Source organism: Phoxinus phoxinus (genome assembly GCF_949152265.1).
Source record: "Phoxinus phoxinus genome assembly, chromosome: 12".
Taxonomy (NCBI): Eukaryota; Metazoa; Chordata; class Actinopteri; order Cypriniformes; family Leuciscidae; genus Phoxinus; species Phoxinus phoxinus.
Window position 1 is genome coordinate 23,575,681 of NC_136887.1, and position 16,685 is coordinate 23,592,365.

General features: G+C 39.0%; 1 protein-coding gene across 12 annotated transcripts in view; it reads left to right on the forward strand.

Moving 5' to 3' along the window:
- The first annotated feature begins 2,118 nt into the window (after positions 1 to 2,118).
- diaph2 (diaphanous-related formin 2) overlaps positions 2,119 to 16,685 on the forward strand; it is a 471,667-nt gene continuing 457,100 nt past the window's right edge. For 3 of the 12 annotated variants that reach the window (XM_079630046.1, XM_079630050.1, XM_079630044.1), the window contains exons 1-2: positions 2,119 to 2,182; positions 2,764 to 3,091. In XM_079630046.1, the coding sequence (XP_079486172.1) occupies positions 3,005 to 3,091 (87 nt within the window). In that variant the 5' untranslated portion in view covers positions 2,119 to 2,182; positions 2,764 to 3,004. Of the gene's footprint in view, positions 2,204 to 2,763; positions 3,092 to 16,685 lie in introns of all 12 variants that reach the window. The other 9 variants (XM_079630045.1, XM_079630047.1, XM_079630051.1 and 6 more) reach the window with 3 other exon arrangements.

Here is a 16,685-nt window from a genome sequence, read left to right on the forward strand (position 1 = left end):
CAAAGATAACAGTTAAAACTGAAAGAAAAATTAAAACCAACAAGCAACAAATAAAATGATTATTCAAACAAATATATAAATAATACAAAATATATAATGTCTACAATCACTAATATGTAACTATCTGCTGAACAAGCACATTTATAATGTATTTGAAGTTTAATGGTTCTGACCTAATCATTTATTGTCCTTACTGTACCTAATGGGCCCAGAGTATTTGAAAGGCAGTTAATGTGGCGTTTCCCGTCTGGGAGATCAAAGATAAAGTGAGTGGCTGAAATAAAAGCACACCCTTCAAAGTTCTTCCCATACTGTGAGCTGTGGCACACAATGTGTGAAGCTTATGCTCCCTGCTGTTGCGCTAGACCTCCCAAATTCTTGTTGCTTCATTACACTCTTTTTGTGACCAAATAAACATTAAGTACGTCGAGCTATTTATATTTTATTCCCTTTTAGTGCTATTCAGCTACTTTTCAGATGAGAGCTAAAGTGATGTGATCTCGACTGCATGTGACTTTTATGTTTGCCCTCTTATTATTGCATTATGTGTCATTTATATATTCTCTGCATTTACACCAGAGGTCCACAGCTGTGAAAACAACTGAATAGAAGTCTTACTTAGTGACACAACACATGCTGTAAACTTGTGAGTTGTGTGTGTGTGTGTGTGTGTGTGAGAGAGAGAGAGAGAGAGAGAGAGAGAGAGAGAGAGAGAGAGAGAGAGAGAGAGAGAGAGAGAGAGAGAGAGAGAGAGACCTCACCCCACCCAATGAAGATTTGGACTTGCCATTTTTTCTTTTTCTCAATGACATAATGCCTTTAAGTACACATCAGCATAACACAAATGAAGAATGAAAGTATTCTTCTTTTTGGTAAAATGATTTACAATGCATTTAGTTCTTGATTTGTTTCTGTTTTGTACATTGTGGCTATTAAAGCAATGTTATTGTTTTTTAGTTCTGTGTAGGAACTGGAACTATATGTTCAATATGTTTTGAATAAAGTAAATATGTAAAATGTTGTATAAAGTAAATATGAATTATTGCTGGTAAATTACTGCTTTTGCAAATACATGTGTACTTGCATAAGCAGTAATTTACCTGAATATGTAAACACACATCATGTTGCAAACAAGCAGAGGAAAATGTGCACAGTGTACAGACGTAAAACATCTTTCAAAGTTACGTAATAAGAAAACATCTCTTGTTGGACAACATTGAAGTTGATAAGCACTTGGAATTACACAAGATGCACTTCTGTGTTTGGTCTATTACAGTTCTCATGTACTGAGATGGTGGGCATGGTTACTGTGGCTTATTTTGTTGTTGGGCTGTTGGGTGTGCAACTTACATAGTGCAACAACATTTTTAAAGTGTCAGTTTACCCAAAAATGAAAATTAGGTCATAACTTACCTTCAAGTTGTTCCAAATCTGTATGAGTTTCTTTCTTCCGTTCAACACAAAAGAAGATATTTTGAAGAATGTGGGTAACCAAACAGTTGACCATTGACTTCCATGTATTTATTTTGCTACTTTGCAAGTCAATGGCTACCGTCAACTGTCTATAGTCTAGTTAACCAACATTCTTCAAAATAGCTTCTTTTGTGTTCAGCAGAAGAAAAAAAATAGATATGCAGATTTGGAACAACTCGGGAGTGAGTAAATGATGACAAAATGTTTATTTTTGGGTGAACTATCCCCTTAAGGAATATATTCAGTGTCACTTCCTGTTTCAGTTGAGTTAATAGTTTTTTTGCGAAAATGAGGGAATATTTCACAGACATCATACATTTGACATGTCTTGTGCAAAAAAGAAGAAGAAAAGGTATAAGTAGGCTACATGACGAAAATATTAAATATCATAGGAATATCATGCATTAATTAAAAACATTACACAGTTGTATGGAGACTAAATTAGATTAAATGCAGACGTTTTTTTATAAGAATAATTGCTTTTCACAAATACACTGATTTGCACTGCTATACAAACAATATTAATCATCCACTGACTGAAGCCAATCCATATACACGGCAGTCAGTTGTAGTAGAGAAAGTCCAGATGTACAGGTCAATTGCCCAATCAGAGCTGGAATCTTTCTACCACGTGATCATTTGTGAGCAGTTGGGAAGCGTCGATAGGCGGGGACAATAGTGGGCCTGGCTCGTGCGTTTGGTTGTGTAGGTAAGCCTTGGATGAGATTTTGTGAGTTTTATTTATCATTGTGTGACTATTTTGCTGTTTAATACTAATTCGCTATGTTAATATAAGCAGACTTGGCGTTTAGAGTCCATGTCTTTATTGTACACTTTTACTTTAAGCCTCATAGCGCTGGAATAACAGTTTCCTGTGTGAAAGTAACCGCTTGGATAGCAGCGGTCATTTCTCCTTTGAATAAAATCAGTTGTGTTCGTTTTATAAAATATCATGTCACATTGCAGAGAACTCCAAGACCTCCTTTAATTTTTTTACGAGACGCTGAAATATATTTATATTGTAATAGGCATACTATATAATTCCTTGAATGTGAAATTACGTTAATTTATTAAACGCATTGTTAAAATGACAATAGTGTCTCGTCGGATGACTGTTTTAATGTTACATTGATGTATTAAAGTCGACAAAAGTTCACATACAGCTCTGTATTTCTTATTGCAGTTATTATTGCAGTTATTACAGTAAATGTTACCATGTGCTTTTATGCATTTTATAGTATAAAGCACCTCCAAAATGTAATTTATAACATTTTCATTGTTTTTTGACAGACTCTGAGGAGCTGATTTGGACTGGATATCAACTCACCTTCTTTTTGGGACAACTTCATACACAGATGTTATCATAATCCAGTGGATATGTGCTTGGAATAGTTCTGGATCCAACTCATATTTTTGTGATTTTCCTCATGGATGGCATGGCTTTTGAAGAAACGTGATTTTTCATAAGTGTTTGCAAACTTGTGGGACAAACTAAGCGAACTTACTGTTTAAGTGAAGTTTCATTCCAAAGATGGATCAGCAGGCAGCTGGAGGGGAAGACCCCAATAGACCCTCCAAAAAGAAATCCAATGAGGATGAGAGCAAAAACAAAAAACTGGTATGTATTATAGCTTCAGAACTCAGTTTGTTGTTGTTGTCTTTCTTAGTTGTGTCACACAAAGTGTATGAGATTTTGTCTTTAGAGGGGTCATTCCACAACATGGGTGCCACCATCAGGTTTTTTAAAATCAGGTTTTCTCTACTAAAATGGACAAGAAGGTACACGTAAATAAAAATAAAGTTTCTGTATTTTGCTGATGTCATAAGAGAATTGCCTATAACAACGCCATATAAGTTGGAGTCAGCTTGTTATTGTTAAAGCTACTGTTTACACATGTTCATGATGGACACAAAATGACCTAGTCAAAGTTTTTTCAAACCTTATGTGGGTTTTCTACCTTCTAGTATCCATTCAAACAGCTGTAGCAGTGAAGGATTTGGTCATTTTTGTTATATCTGTCAGTCAACAAAGTTTCTCTCAAACTTGTAGCATGTTTTCACTGCAAAGATTTTCCAGGCTCAGTCAGCACTCTCCAGTCTCAGTCAGCCGTTGAACCTATCAGTGTATTACTTCACAGGACTCCTGATAATGTGCTGTCAAAACACTCTGCGAGTGTCAGTGGGGTCTGAAGTAGTGTTTGTGATAGCTCTGAACCTTCATGGATAGCTAGCTAGCTACATTTAGGCTATCATAAAGCCTTAGTAGTGAAACTGGAACTGTTTTTTTCAGTTCATGCTGACTGCCTTTTTGAAAGTTTTATAACTTGGACAAAGTTTGCTGACTTACTGACCTCAGGGTAAAGAAAGGCCATGTGATACATAATAAAGTTATTTGTATGTTGTTTACTGTTACTTTTCTAGCATCAAGCTTATCATTACCATCGTGTGATTTCAAGAAAACTAACAGCTAACTTAAGGTGTCAGTACTAGTAACGGAACAGTGTGTTGTTGGTTAGTAAAGCGTGTTAACTTAGGTAGGCTATTTAGGTAACTGTTTGATTCAGAGCCAAGTATTTTAGTATTTCTGTATGTCATACATACCTGTGTGGAAGTGGAACTGATTACTTCATCGCTCTTGCACAGCCTTCTCCTTTCATATGGCTCTTTCAATGACCTGGGATTCATTTGCCTTGACTTCTAATTCTAAATATGTAATGCTGCCTACTGGATGTAGGACAGTCTATTTCAAGTTGCCTTCTCATGAATGTATTAATTACTGTAAGACTGCCTCACTTCCCAAAAGTTGTGGCCTTGACTAGACTTCACAAAGGAGTCTGAAGATAATAGTCGTCTTGTAATGTCTCGGACAGAGCTTATTGTCACAGTAGGGTTCCAGATCAAGCGAGGTGAATGAGTGTCTAAATCCGTGTAAATCCGCATGCATTGTAACTTTGCTTAACAGTTTGTGTCAAATGAGCGTGTCCGTACCAGCTTCATAATGACATAACTTTTTTGGGAGCTGCAGGAATCCATCCCTTTATGAGCCCCATTTACTTTGTGGAATGTAAACCTTTGGGAGTCAGATGGAGACATTCTAATAGCCAGTTAAACAGTGTGCTGAAAGTAGTGTGGTAGGGGTATTACCACAAACTTTTATTTTTGTGTCCCAGCCCAGGCTGCCTGAAATTCTAAGGCATATGGGTGTGTTGTAATACTTGTTTATGATTAGTTTATATCCTCTTATTCCCAGGGAACGGCTAGGAAGCCTCCATGAGTGGAGCGGGTGTGGCTCATGAAGTTGAAAACACCCCACATTTTGGGTGCGTCTTAATCAGAAAGATATATGTGCTGCTGTTGTTCATTAATACCAGTAGTGATGTTGTACATTGAGGATGTTCCCATTAGGGCTGAATGATTTCGGATAACAATCTAATTGCAATATATAGGCCTTTTTTCTTTTCTTTCACCAATATTGTGATTTAATATGCAATTATTTGATTAAGCTCTTTATCGTCTGTATTATTCAACAAAGACAAACAATAAATCATTGTATAGTATGACCAGCACAATATTAGATAGATTAAACATAAACTGTTCTTTCCTGTAGGCCAGGCCTATGTCAGCGTAGCATGCCAAGTTAATGCTTCCTCTAAAAAAATTACTGCTTTACTCTCCCGTGTCAAGTAACCAGAGTGTAATCGCAGCCTTTCCGGTTAAATTTTTTAATTTTTTTTATTTATCATATTGCGATATTATCGCAAATGCAATTAAATATTCAGCCCTTTTTACCATGTCGCCGGAAATAGTGCCATCACATTGTCCCATTGTAGTGAGTCAGGGTCCTTACCAGTGTCCGAATTCGTGTACGCAATATACTGATTCACAAAGTAGGGAGCTGATTGAGACGCACCCTTTGTCTACTAATGCAAGATGGTTTAAGGGTGTTTGTTTACAATAAGCTAAAACAGCAACTTAACAACTGTAATTTTTAAGAACCAGGGTTCCCACAGTCTTGGAAAACCTGGATACTGTAGCCTATATGCCTATATTAACTATTTTGGTAACAATTTACAATAAGATTTCATTAGTTAACATTAGTTTAGGCCTACTACATTAGTGAGCAGTAACTAATAATGAACTGCACTTTTACAGCATTTATTCATCTTTGTTAATTTCAACATTTACTAATACATTATTACAATCAAAAGTTGTATTTGTTAACATTAACTTATGCACTGTCTGAAGCAACATGAACAAACAATGAAGCTGTATTTCTAATATCTAACATTAACAAATATTAACAAACACAGTAACAAATGTATTGCTCATGGTTAGTTCATGTTAGTTAACACATTAACTAATGTTAACAAATGTTAACAAATGAAACCTTATTGTTAAGTGTTAGCTACCACTATTCTATTATATTTAAAAATATTATTTATTCCTGTGATGGAAAAACTTCATATTATCATGCTCATATGGTGATTTGGTGCTCAAGAAAGTTTGAAACATTTCTTATTGTTAGCTATGATGAAAACTGTTTTTCAACATAGCTAAAAATAGTTTTTTTCTCCCCAAAAATCAACAAATTTTTGCAAATCAACTCCCCAGGATTCTTTTAAAGGACTTTCTGCTGATGACCCTAAACTTTTAAATGGTAGTGTAAATATTTCTAGTTATGTAAATCTCTACAATAACTAAACTTACAATGTAGGGTAAGCGTATTATTAAAGGAGAACTCCAGCGCAAAATTAACCTTTGGTCTAATTACACATTGTTACCTAGTCAACCGTTATCTGAGATTTGTTTTCATGATTATCGAATGTAAATAGTTTTATCTCTAAAAACAGTTTAGCCTATAACGCTAGTATAACGCTAGTATATGGGGCATGGAGTAATGACAAATAAAAATCGCTTGTTAATACCACTAACAAGGCTCAAAATAGCCCCACACTAACACGGTAGCATAATGAGGGTCCCTACATGCAAACCGAAGCATTGAGAACTGTGTAAGTGTCCAGACAGTTTAATAAGAAGATATTGTATACATACAGTCAACTTCACGAATATAAGCAGAATCCATCTTTGAAAAACAGACTCTATCAATCGATCTACGAAACACCGATCCAAGTGCGCTGGACCATATGAGATTCTACACAGTTCAGCGCATTTGGATCGGCGGTTCGTAGTTCGACTGATAGAGTCTGTTTTTCAAAGATGGATTCTGCTTATATTCGTGAAGTTGACTGTATGTATACAATATCTTCTTATTAAACTGTCTGGACACTTACACAGTTCTCAATGCTTCGGTTTGCATGTAGGGACCCTCATTATGCTACCGTGTTAGTGTGGGGCTATTTTGAGCCTTGTTAGTGGTATTAACAAGCGATTTTTATTTGTCATTACTCCATGCCCCATATACTAGCGTTATACTAGCGTTATAGGCTAAACTGTTTTTAGAGATAAAACTATTTACATTCGATAATCATGAAAACAAATCTCAGATAACGGTTGACTAGGTAACAATGTGTAATTAGACCAAAGGTTCATTTTGCACCGGAGTTCTCCTTTAAGCCCACCAAAATCTAAGTCTAGGTTTTTTTCATAGATATTGACATGGTTTATAAGAAAAATTATTTTTTTAAATGCAAGATTAATCTCACATTTGAAAATGTATGTATTAGTTGATTTACATTTTAGAATATAAAATTAAGATATTTTATTAATAAAGTCAGAAGTCTGGCATGGGCTTAATTGGTACTTTGGCACCATTTAAGCCCGCATGTGTTCCAAATAAGCCCACATCATGATTGATTTATACAATATAATTTTTTATATATTTTTTTAAATAAGTAAAACATTGATATATTTATTTAGTGACAGGGAAGCATTAAAAAAAGTAATTTTGCTAATGTTTGATTAGAGCCCTGGGTGTGATTGGTAGGTGTTAGTGGCTGGGGGTCCAGGCCGGTGGTCTGGAGCCTTCAGTCGGCTTGACTCTGGAGCATCTCAGGAGCCAAGCCGAGTTGCGGATCCATACTCTTGGCTTTCAGGGGGTATTCTAGTGGGGCCCCCACGCCGGGAGTATGGAGCCTTAAGTTGGCTTGAGTTATGCCTGGTCAAAGCTGGAACTTTAACCGAGTGTATCCTGGGAAGGAAGCCAAGTTGGGATTCCAGACTCAGGGGTTAGGGGGGGTCCACTAGTGGTCCTCCCATGTCCTAAGTATGGAGCCTTGAGTCGGCTTGGTTCCACATGAAGTCAAAATTCCACATGAAGTATCCAATTAATAGGCCATTAAACAATTTCTCTCACAAAGTTGATTAAACTTTGTAATTTGAGGGATTCCTCATTGAAACACATAAGGTGGGCTTAAATGGTTCCACAGTCAGTAAAGGTGAAAAAAAGACAGTTTTCCTTTTAAAAAATATAATATATGTTTACACAGACATGCAAGGAGCTTAAATATACTGTGGACAAAGCATCATAGTAATTTCCATTGTGCCCACATTGAGAAATTTTATGTTTTTTTTTCATTCAAGGTTAGCTTGTGTTGACTCTAGTTTGCATGCGTTTTATGGCGCTGTACCATTTAAGCCCATCTTTAAAAAAAGTTAATTTATGAAAATAATCTTTCCAACAAAACAATTTATGATGTATTTATTTGTAAATTAATGTAAAATAAATCACAAAATATTTAGTGTTTGTAGTTCACATGCTTAATTCTTCAGCAGTCTATCTTCCAGTAAGGCTAATGGTATGACCTTGAGATTTGCTTTGAGCGCAAACTAATAAAATTCATCTTTCCATTTAAAGAAAAAATTATATAAAAATATGAATTATTATTTGTTCATACAGAAAAAACAATACATTTATCTCTTATTTGACATAATATCAATGTAGTTACCAAAAGAATGGCTGAAAATTGCAGAAATGTGTTGATTTCTGAAGGGTCCAGAAACACCAAAGTTTTTGGGTGTCTTTGTTTGAGGTCCCCTGAGACCGCATGCACATGAGTGGGGCTAACTTAACATTGCCAAATGTGTTTAACATGCAATAAAAAATGTCAGGTAAGTTACAAATCACTGGATTGGTTAAAATAAGGAGCAGGAAAAAATATGATTTTCTCTTTTTTATATTAGACTTCAAAGTTGAAAGTGGGCTTAAAGGGTACATGGGCTTAATAGGTACACTTACCCTAGATATTGCTGAGAATTGGCTATTTTCGGAAAATAATAAATGAGAAACGATAGCCTAATCGCTGTACTAGTGGATGTTGAGGCTTGCACCCAGCCTTTTTGAGTCAGGCCTTAACACTGATGTCACTCTCTCTTACACTAGTGATCTCACTAATGCACGTCCTGTTGCTGATCTGGTGCCTGGCATGTTCTCTGTTGCCTAACTTTTCTGCGCACATAAGACGTCCAGAACTTCTGCTATTACACAATAGCTTTTGACAAAATGAAGGAACTCATGCACCTAATGAGTGGTGAAGTTTGAATCCAGCCTTTTTAGTTTTCTCTCTGCAACAAGTTTGTATCTATACTATAGCACCAATTATGGTAAATGGCAGGTAATGCATTTGTTTGTCAGTACAAAACGGAGGCTTATTTGTTTGGGGTGAAAAAAGATTCATACCTCAGGCAAAATCATTGGCTCTGCCCCCCCAAACTCCCACTAATCCAAGGTAAAAAAAACAAAACACTTTGTTTTTCTCATAATATAATATATCACCTAATATTTCAAAGAGTGTGAAAAGATTTTGTCGAAGCAGTTATAAATCCCTACTTTTTGTGAGCCTACTCTGATTTTCTGCTTTCTTTCTACTTAGTTTGTGATACATTATGAGATGTGATTGCAGTGTCAAATTCTATTTATAATTTGAGATGCGCGTGTGTTTCACAGTTTGACATAACTGGGGGTGTTTAAAGAGAGAATACTTGAGCAAGTTAGCGAGGAGGACTACCGTGGACAGTGCTCACATCTTTACATCCTATTATGATGCAGATAGTGCTCCACTTTGTCATACAAATAAGGAACGCTTTGTATTACGAACCGGGTTAGCTGAGTACAAATGTGACGGACTGATAAAACATTACAGTTTGTAAAAAAAGACTGGAATTGCTGATGACTCGTTTTGGCTGTTCAGACAGAGCAGAGAGCACTATATTCTATCTTTTGGTAGACAATATGCAGAACTTTGCAGACCGTTTACATTAACAAACAGCTACATTACACACTGCATGAAAGTTAATATTTGAAAAAAGAATTCTGAAAAAGAATCTCAGAATGCTGCGGACACAGCATTAATCATATGAAATACATGGTCTAGCAGTAGCAATGTTTGTGGTAAATTATAAAAAAAATAAAATTAAAATATATATATATAAATAAATATAGCTGCAAGCAGCGATTACGGGCCCAAGCCGGTGGCACCGCCACCCTGGTGCCTTTAGTTACACTAAAGGCACCGGGCTGGCGCTGCCACCGGCTTGGGCCCTCCATCGCTGCTTGCAGCTATATTTATTTATATATATATATATATATATATATATATATATATATATATATATATATATATATATATATAAAAAGCCGCCACCCCGTTGCCTTTCGGGTTCCTGTGCACGACGGGCAATAACGTAACCCCGCTTTGACTGTCGAGAAGAAGTCTGCTTTAGAGCTTGTATCAGTGTGAGTCTTTCTGCTCCCCTCCAAACACACACAGAAAAGGGGGGGGGCTCACATTAGTTACATCCATGTGATCGCTCTCTTACAACAAACACGCTACTGAAGTTTCATCAAGATCAATAAATGTATGAAGACGTTATAACAGATCGTGTTTCTCTTTTCTCGCCATAATTTCGTTTCCTCGCCACGGCCAAACTGTTCGAGATATCAAAAATCCGTCAGCAATTTAGTATCCTCAATGTCTTGTCGTCAGGCTGACCGAGTTTGGTTGCGATTGGATGAATTTTCTAGAAAGAGTGTTTCAAATTCCAGGGGCATGCGTTTTCATACCACCCACAATAGCCGACTTCCTGTTGGGCTGGCGTAAAACTTAGAGCACGAAAGTTGTTCGGCCCGATGAGATCTAAATGTGTACCGAGTTTCATATTATTACATGCAAGCGTGTTTGATATACGGACAAGTGTTTGAATCCCATTCCAGGGGGTGCTGTCGAGCCCCCCTGCCACACCCGGGTACCAGCTTCAGCCTGGCCCTGATGGCCGCGGGTTCTGACCTGTGTGCAAAATTTCAAGAGTTTGAGCACGTTAAGGGCCCCAAAAGTGCCCGAGATTTTGCACACAGCAGAGAAAGGGTTAAACTAAACTAGCCCCCCTCCTCACACACACACACACACACATGTATACACAGATCCCCCCCTCCCCTCCCCACCCCACACAGACAGACACGAATGGCAGAGAGACAGAGAGAGACACAATTCACATTCAAACCACAATATCTGACTTTCTGTTGGTCGGAGCTAATGACTGTAAATTAGAAAGTTGTTCGGCTTGATAAGATCAATATACACGCTGAGTTTTGTAACTGTAGGTAAAACTATAACTAAGTTATAACACACTTTATTCATCCTTTTTTAATCATAAATTCGTTTCCTCGCCACGGCCAAACCGTTCGAGATATCAAAAATCCGTCCGCAATTTAGCATCCTCCATGTCTTGACTTCATGCACACCGAGTTTCGTGGTCATCGGATGAATTCTCTGGGAGAAGTGTTTCAAATGCCAGAACATGCGTTTCCATACAGCCCATAATAGCCGACTTCCTGTTGGACTGGCGTAAAACTTAGAGCACGAAAGTTGTTCGGCCCGATGAGATCTATATGTGTACCGAGTTTCATATTATTACATGCAAGCGTGTTTGATATATGGACATGTTTTTGAATCCCATTCCAGGGGGCGCTGCCGAGCCCCCCTGCCACGCCCGGGTACCAGCTTCAGTCGGGCCCTGATGGCCGCGGGTTCTGACATTTGTGCAAAGTTTCAAGAGTTTTCGAGCACGTTAAGGGCCCCAAAAGTGCCCGAGATTTTGCACACAGCAGAGAAAGGGTTAAACTAAACTAGCCCCCCTCCTCACACACACACATACACAGATCCCCCCTCCCCTCCCCACCCCACACAGACAGACACACACACACAGAATAGCAGAGACAGAGAGAGACACAATTCACATTCAAACCACAATATCTGACTTTCTGTTGGTCGGAGCTAATGACTGTAAATTAGAAAGTTGTTCGGCTTGATAATATCAATATACACGCTGAGTTTTGTAACTGTAGGTAAAACTATAACTAAGTTATAACACACTTTATGCATCCTTTTTTAATCATAAATTCGTTTCCTCGCCACGGCCAAACCGTTCGAGATATCAAAAATCCGTCCGCAATTTAGCATCCTCCATGTCTTGACTTCATGCACACCGAGTTTCGTGGTCATCGGATGAATTCTCTGGGAGAAGTGTTTCAAATGCCAGAACATGCGTTTCCATACAGCCCATAATAGCCGACTTCCTGTTGGACTGGCGTAAAACTTAGAGCACGAAAGTTGTTCGGCCCGATGAGATCTACATGTGTACCGAGTTTCATATTATTACATGCAAGCGTGTTTGATATATGGACATGTTTTTGAATCCCATTCCAGGGGGCGCTGCCGAGCCCCCCTGCCACGCCCGGGTCCCAGCTTCAGCGCGGCCCTAATGGCCGCAGGTTCTGACATTTGTGCAAAGTTTCAAGAGTTTTTGAGCACGTTAAGGCCCCCAAAAGTGCCCAAAAGGTAGTAAAATAATAATAAATATAGCTGCAAGCAGCGATTACGGGCCCAAGCCGGTGGCACCGCCACCCCGGTGCCTTTAGTTGCACTAAAGGCACCGCGGTGGCGGTGCCACCGGCTTGGGCCCTCCATCGCTGCTTGCAGCTATATTTATATATATATATATATATATATATATATATATATATATATATATATATATATATATATATATATATATATATAAACCGCCACCCCGGTGCCTTTAGGGTTCCTGTGCACGACGGGCAATAACGTAACTCCGCTTTGACTGTCGAGAAGAAGTCTGCTTTAGAGCTTGCATCAGTGTGGGTTTTGCAATAGTGCGCATCGAGGGCACATATCAACCACAAAGTATGCGTGAGCACCCTTCTGAAACCTAAAATGAAAAATTAGACACCCTACAGTCTCATGGACTTAACGGACACATGAAATCAGCAGCCATTGTAAGTACACAACACCGAAAATTAATCAAATGTTTTTTTAACAAAATATGTTATTTATCTGATTCATCCAACCCTATACTGCACTCTTTTACTAATACTATATTATATTTCATCGTTTTCATGTCTTGCCCTAAAACATATCTGTTTAATCTGCTTATTTTTAAGTTACACATAATACATTGATTGAAAAAGAAACTCAAACTTTTTGTTTATGGTAATATTATTTGATACAGAAAGAAATAAGTGAGACTGTGGGAGTGAGGGGAGGGTAATGACAGCCAAAGGGAGACAGAGACAGATAACTTTTGAAACTAAAAAAATGACATCCTAACTTTGATAATGTTTAAATATACATAAAAATGCAGCATATCATTAATTGAAATTAGTGTACTTTAAAACACTTGTTTAAAATAAAAAACACATTTATACATAGTATAAAACACTAGATGGCACAATTTTTCATAGTCTTTCTGCTCCCCTCCCCACACAGACACACACAGGGGGGGCTGTCTATTTGTGTGTGTGTGTGTGTGCCCTCCCTCCCTCCCCTCCCCACACAGACACACACACACAGATTTTGGCATGTCTTTTATATGAAACGGATTGATAGCTGAATTTTCACTCACCAAAGCGATATAGAATCAGTTTCATAAAAGAAAGATCATTCACGTCGATTCACTCCGAAATCCTTTACATCTGCTCTCCTCCGATCATCAATTCACTCTTTTCTCTCTTCGACGACTTTTCAGGCTAATGTAGCCAAAGTCCAACTTTCCAGATGCACTTAGTTCTGTACAAGATTCATTCTTTAACGCAGAGTTTCTGAAGAAATACTCCGTGCTGCTGTTTCATCTAATGCGCTCTCATCTGCTCACTGCTGAAGACAGCGCCCGCGCGACCTGTGGGCGGCTTCCTCAATATGCTGCTACTATTGGCTCACAGAGGTGTCAGTCACTGCAGCACGATGTGTGGTTGGATACATGTCTTTTCCGTCTAGAACACTCTTTTTCCTTTAACCCTTTACTGGTAATAAATGCTATCTGGGTTACATATATATACCGGTATGTGTGTATATTCTTTAACATGTATATTATTATTCTATATATAATAATATAATATTTCGGGTTCTGACCTGTGTGCAAAATTTCAAGAGTTTTCGAGCATGTTAAGGCCCTCAAAAGTGCCAGAGATTTTGCACACAGCAGAGAAAGGGTTAAACTAAACTAGCCCCCCTCCTCTCACACACACACACACACACACAGAGAGACGCAGAGGGGCAGAGGGAAAATGCTCCAGACAGTACACATTCAAACCAAAATATCTGACTTCCTGTTGGTCGGAGCTAATGAGTGTAAATTAGAAAGTTGTCCAGATCGAAGAGAAGAATATACGTACCGAGTTTGGTTACTGTAGGTAAAACTAATACCCCATTTTTGACTAAAGGTGGCGCTACTGAGCCCCTTACCACGCCCGTTTCTGAAACTTCGCACAAGTGTACTAGGCAAAAAATGTGATATGCATGTTGAGTTTCATGCAATTTGAAGCATGTTAAGAGCCTCAAATGCATCCAAAAAGAATATAAAAGTTTAAAGCGTTGCCATGGCGACAGTATTAAAGATATCAATAATCCTTTCACAGGTCTACATCTGTCGTGTGTTTACATTATACAGATGAAGTTTGAAGCAAATCGGGTAAAAATAAGAGGGTGAATTCAAAGCATTTGGAAAGTGACACACTTCCTGCTACCAGTTGGTGGCGCTATAACTTTTACTCACAATAGTCACATACATGTGATCGGCCTCTTACAGCGAACACACTGCTGAAGTTTCATCAAGATCAGTTAATGTATGAGGATGTTATAACACACTTCCTGTTTCCAATATTCGCCATAAATTCGTTTCCTCGCCACGGCCAAACCGTTCGAGATATCAAAAATCCCCTCGCAATTTATCATCCTCCATGTCTTGACTTCATGCACACCGAGTTTCGTGGTCATCCGATGAATTCTCTAGGACAAGTGTTTCAAATGCCAGAACATGCGTTTCCATACAGCCCATAATAACCGACTTCCTGTTTGACTGGCGTAAAACTTAGAGCACGAAAGTTGTTCGGCCCGATGAGATCTATACGTGTACCGAGTTTCATATTATTACATGCAAGCGTGTTTGAGATATGGACATGTTTTTGAATCCCATTCCAGGGGGCGCTGCCGAGCCCCCCTGCCACGCCCGGGTCCCAGCTTCAGTCGGGCCCTAATGGCCGCGGGTTCTGACATTTGTGCAAAGTTTCAAGAGTTTTTGAGCACGTTAAGGCCCCCAAAAGTGCCCAAAAGGTAGTAAAATAATAATAATAAAGAAGAAGAATAAATAATAATCCCATGGAAAACAATAGGGCCTTCGCCTTTTCAAGGCTTGGGCCCTAATAAAGAAGAAGAATAATAAATATATATATATATAAATAAATATAGCTGCAAGCAGCGATTACGGGCCCAAGCCGGTGGCACCGCCACCCTGGTGCCTTTAGTTACACTAAAGGCACCGGGCTGGCGCTGCCACCGGCTTGGGCCCTCCATCGCTGCTTGCAGCTATATTTATTTATATATATATATATATATAAAAAAAGCCGCCACCCCGTTGCCTTTCGGGTTCCTGTGCACGACGGGCAATAACGTAACCCCGCTTTGACTGTCGAGAAGAAGTCTGCTTTAGAGCTTGTATCAGTGTGAGTCTTTTTGCTCCCCTCCAAACACACACAGAAAAGGGGGGGGACTCACATTAGTTACATCCATGTGATTGCTCTCTTTCAACAAACACGCTACTGAAGTTTCATCAAGATCAATAAATGTATGAAGACGTTATAACAGATCGTGTTTCTCTTTTCTCGCCATAATTTCGTTTCCTCGCCACGGCCAAACTGTTCGAGATATCAAAAATCCGTCAGCAATTTAGTATCCTCAATGTCTTGTCGTCAGGCTGACCGAGTTTGGTTGCGATTGGATGAATTTTCTAGAAAGAGTGTTTCAAATTCCAGGGGCATGCGTTTTCATACCACCCACAATAGCCGACTTCCTGTTGGGCTGGCGTAAAACTTAGAGCACGAAAGTTGTTCGGCCCGATGAGATCTAAATGTGTACCGAGTTTCATATTATTACATGCAAGCGTGTTTGATATACGGACAAGTGTTTGAATCCCATTCCAGGGGGCGCTGTCGAGCCCCCCTGCCACGCCCGGGTACCAGCTTCAGCCCGGCCGCGGGTTCTAACCTGTGTGCAAAATTTCAAGCGTTTTCGAGCACGTTAAGGGCCCCAAAAGTGCCCGAGATTTTGCACACAGCAGAGAAAGGGTTAAACTAAACTAGCCCCCCTCCTCACACACACACATACACAGATCCCCCCTCCCCTCCCCACCCCACACAGACAGACACACACACACAGAATAGCAGAGAGACAGAGAGAGACACAATTCACATTCAAACCACAATATCTGACTTTCTGTTGGTCGGAGCTAATGACTGTAAATTAGAAAGTTGTTCGGCTTGATAATATCAATATACACGCTGAGTTTTGTAACTGTAGGTAAAACTATAACTAAGTTATAACACACTTTATGCATCCTTTTTTAATCATAAATTTGTTTCCTCGCCACGGCCAAACCGTTCGAGATATCAAAAATCCGTCCGCAATTTAGCATCCTCCATGTCTTGACTTCATGCACACCGAGTTTCGTGGTCATCGGATGAATTCTCTGGGAGAAGTGTTTCAAATGCCAGAACATGCGTTTCCATACAGCCCATAATAGCCGACTTCCTGTTGGACTGGCGTAAAACTTAGAGCACGAAAGTTGTTCGGCCAGATGAGATCTACATGTGTACCGAGTTTCATATTATTACATGCAAGCGTGTTTGATATATGGACATGTTTTTGAATCCCATTCCAGGGGGCGCTGCCGAGCCCCGCTGC